This window comes from Carlito syrichta, unplaced genomic scaffold (genome assembly GCF_000164805.1).
Source record: "Carlito syrichta isolate Samal-C Ts95f unplaced genomic scaffold, Tarsius_syrichta-2.0.1 Scaffold123377, whole genome shotgun sequence".
NCBI classification, from domain to species: domain Eukaryota; kingdom Metazoa; phylum Chordata; class Mammalia; order Primates; family Tarsiidae; genus Carlito; species Carlito syrichta.
This window is the reverse complement of record NW_007067473.1, coordinates 213,009-216,431: the sequence shown is the minus strand read 5'-3', so window position 1 is coordinate 216,431 and position 3,423 is coordinate 213,009. Positions and strand designations below refer to the sequence as shown.

General features: G+C 49.8%; 1 protein-coding gene across 2 annotated transcripts in view; it reads right to left on the bottom strand.

Annotated features, from left to right (window-relative positions):
• Positions 1 to 2,207: 2,207 nt before the first annotated feature.
• TAL1 (TAL bHLH transcription factor 1, erythroid differentiation factor) overlaps positions 2,208 to 3,423 on the bottom strand; it is a 5,676-nt gene continuing 4,460 nt past the window's right edge. The window contains exon 3 of one of the 2 annotated variants that reach the window (XM_021707683.1): positions 2,208 to 3,356. In XM_021707683.1, coding sequence (XP_021563358.1) covers positions 3,010 to 3,356 — 347 coding nt within the window. In that variant the 3' untranslated portion in view covers positions 2,208 to 3,009. The other variant, XM_008048367.1, reaches the window with a different exon arrangement.

Here is a 3,423-nt window from a genome sequence, read left to right as displayed (position 1 = left end):
CAAATCCCACAGCTGAGGCCTGGAAGCTGTCCCATTCCAGAGGAGACAGGTTCTCACCACACCTTTCCTTCTAATGTCCCTCATCCCAGGCCTAGGGGTGCAAAACGCAAGCACAGAGTCCAGGCCCCTTTGTAAAACTTTTATTTAGAAATCTTCTCGATATATCCATATATATATACACACATCATCACCACATGGGGTTTTTCGCTAAAGAGTCACACACCCACAGTGTTGGCCTCTGGGCTGTACAAAGGTCAAGGTACCTGGAGTGGTCACTCCTCTTCTGCAGAAAAATGCAGAGACCAACGCAATGCATCACATACAGTACGACATTGACGGAAAGTGCTGGGCCCGCCCACAGAAACAATGCGCTATGTACATGGGCAGGGGCAAGCCTTCTGTGGAGGGTCACGTACCATCGTAGTCACAAGTACGGCTAGACCCACCCCCAAAAGGCTGAAATAGTTGTCGGCTGACTACAGATGCTGTGCCCTTGGTTTTAGTTTTGGAAAAGAATAAAGGTTGTACCATCTTGTCATTCGCCACTATGTATAAAGGACTGCAGATTTTTCCTAAAAGACGCGATTCCCTCCAGTTGTTACATTCATCTTTGTTCTCCTCGAAATATTTTCATTTGTTTTACCTTTACCTTTTTCCCTTTTGTACAGGTGCTATTCTTGGAACGTTGCCATTGCTTCATGGGTAAGGAGGAGGCAGAGGAAGGGGAAGGGCATGGGTATGGAGGATGAAAAGAAAAGTTACAGATCTTCTTTATTTCTTACAAAGACCTAAATCCTTGCCCTGCCCTACCCAGGCCTGTTTTGGGTAGTTGCATTACACTTTACATGCTCTGCCTGGATCTCTTTTCCATCTCTTTTCCATTCTCATTCCTGTCCCTTGCCTTGGAATGAGACAGAAATTAAGACAACCTGGAGAAATGAGGACAATCTAGATAAGTCAGGCAAAAGCGGTTTACAATTTAAACTATCCAAATGCTGTACAGTCAGACAGACTGGCCCACTGCCTGGATCCTAGACTCCAGCTGGGAAACCCCACTGCAGGATTGATATTGCGGTCTCAATACACTTCTACTCTCATGATCCCATTCAGTCTATCCCATGGCCCTAGCAGACAGGCCAAGCTGGGGTATTTATGAGAAACTAACACTTAGAGAGATACCTCATTCAGTCACGCTGCAAGTCTGAAAGAAGGAACCAGCGGCTTAAGTTCCCGACAGAATGTGTGATCCATCTCATTAAACCCATCCACCCATCCACACTGTGGCCACTTTTCATTCCCATATCAAGTGACTCCAGAGGGAGGTAAACACAGCGTTTAAGCCTACAACAGTGTCTAAAACTCCATCTTTAGACAGATGGGACTGTTCAAGGGATCCTCCAAGCACTGGAACCAACCCTAATGTTCACCAAAATATAATTTGGGGAGTCTGAAATTAGATGGATAGTCAGAGTGCTACAAAGGTTAACCATATTGTCCCCATGCCCAAGAATTGTACCTCACAACTTAAAAGGAAGGGGCGGACAGCCAAGATCATTCCCTGCCTGCATATGGATGAGCTGGAAGCCCCATCATAGCGAGGGCAAGCCATGAAACTCAAACGAGCAAAGGAGCTTTCTAGACAGCCACACTAATGAGTTCTTGCATGACAGGACAAGACTATAGGATATTTTCCCTCTGACCTCAAAGGCAGAGCCTGGTAGGAGAAGGCTGGGGTACAATGACAAACATACAGGATTTCTGTGCCTTTCGTCCCATGGGTTTGGAGTGCAGGACACAGGCAGGACTAACTTTAAGAAAACCACATCCCACCATCTGAATTGACATGGGAAGTAAACGAGGGAGCTGTGGGTCACTCTACAAAAGGATTCTTCACTTTACAAAAGGACTTGCAATAGTTATTTCTTTAAAAGATGAAGGATGAGGATTTGATTTACAAAAATGTCACGAACAACTTGTGGAGGGGGCACTCCTATTGCATTAAACCAAGCTCCTAGACACACCCTTGGTGACTGAAAGCTGCGCAATCCAGGGGTGTTTAAGGTTCTGCTATGTGAATACGCATATATTTGGGTCTTATCCAGGGCCTGGTCTCTGATTGGATTTCCCATGCCCTAGAAGTGGGGCTGGATTGGGGGTCATATCGAGACCTGAAGATCCCACTGATAACTGAAGTCAAGCAAAAAATCCCAAACGCAAAGAATTCATAAGACAGAGTTTGTGCTCAGTTTGGAGCACGGACCAGACCATCCGCAAACAGACATCTTACAGCAGGGAGAGCCCTCTAAGCATCTAGAATGCACACATAGGACTTCCCATCTACTCGGCACCAGCATATGCCCATCAGAACACTGGCATTCGTTCACCAGCATCAATGGTGATGTGAAGGAGTTGAAGCCCACATGCCCAAAATACCTCTTGCGCCATCTCATTCTAATATCATTGTCCCTTTCTCTGCCTTCACACAAATCCCAACAGGGCACACTCAAGGCTGCAGATGGGCCCCCACAGCCGCAGGATAAGGAAGGCAAGTCTCAGTGGGGAGAAGGCAGAGCTTTGATCCCCAGGGCAAGACGTAAGGGCAGTGGGGTTTCCTGACCCTCTGGCCCAGCTAGTCTAGAGCAGGCTGCCCACTGGCCGTCTTCTTCCACCAGGCCCTGAAGAAGGCACCTCGAGGCTTGTGACTCTGCAGCAGTTGGCAAGCTGGATGGATCAACGTGGGCCTGAGTGAAGATGGGGCTCAAGAAATGGGCAGCAGCTGGGTACCTATATATTTGGACAGAAGTGGCCACAAAAGCCACCCAGCCAGCTTGGGAGGGGCTAAAGGCAAGGCAGAGGCTGCTAGATGCCTCCGGTGAGAGCTGACCACCCCAGGTCTCAGCAAAGACAGGGCTCCCAAACCCCAGGCAAAAGCAATGACTCGAGCCTCTTACTTGGGAAGTACTAGGGATTGGGGGAAGGGGAAGACTGTGCCGTCTTCATAAAAAGTACCTACACTTTGCTCCATTTTTCTGTTCTCCTACTGAGACAGGAAACAGAGGAGCCAGCCCCAGGGTCAGTAAAGGCTTCCCAAAGTTCAGACATCAAGGAAAGTTCATCAAGTCCATTGCCCTGCTTCAGAGCTGCCCGCTTCTCATCCCACCTGCCCTGAAGCCCACCATCCCAGTGGCCTAAGGGCACCCTCCTGGCTGATCCTAGTGGCCTGGGCCCATCACCGAGGGCCAGCTCCGTCGGCGGCGGGCAGCATGGCAGGATGGAGGCTGCGGGCCGTGTGCTTGGGCGCTGGCTCCTCTGTGTAGCTGTCCGGGCTGGCTGCCCCATCCAGGGAGCTGCCACAGCTGGAGTTGGGGGAAAGCACGTCCTGCAGGAGGTCATCGGGGGGCACGCCACCCCCTCCTCCACCCC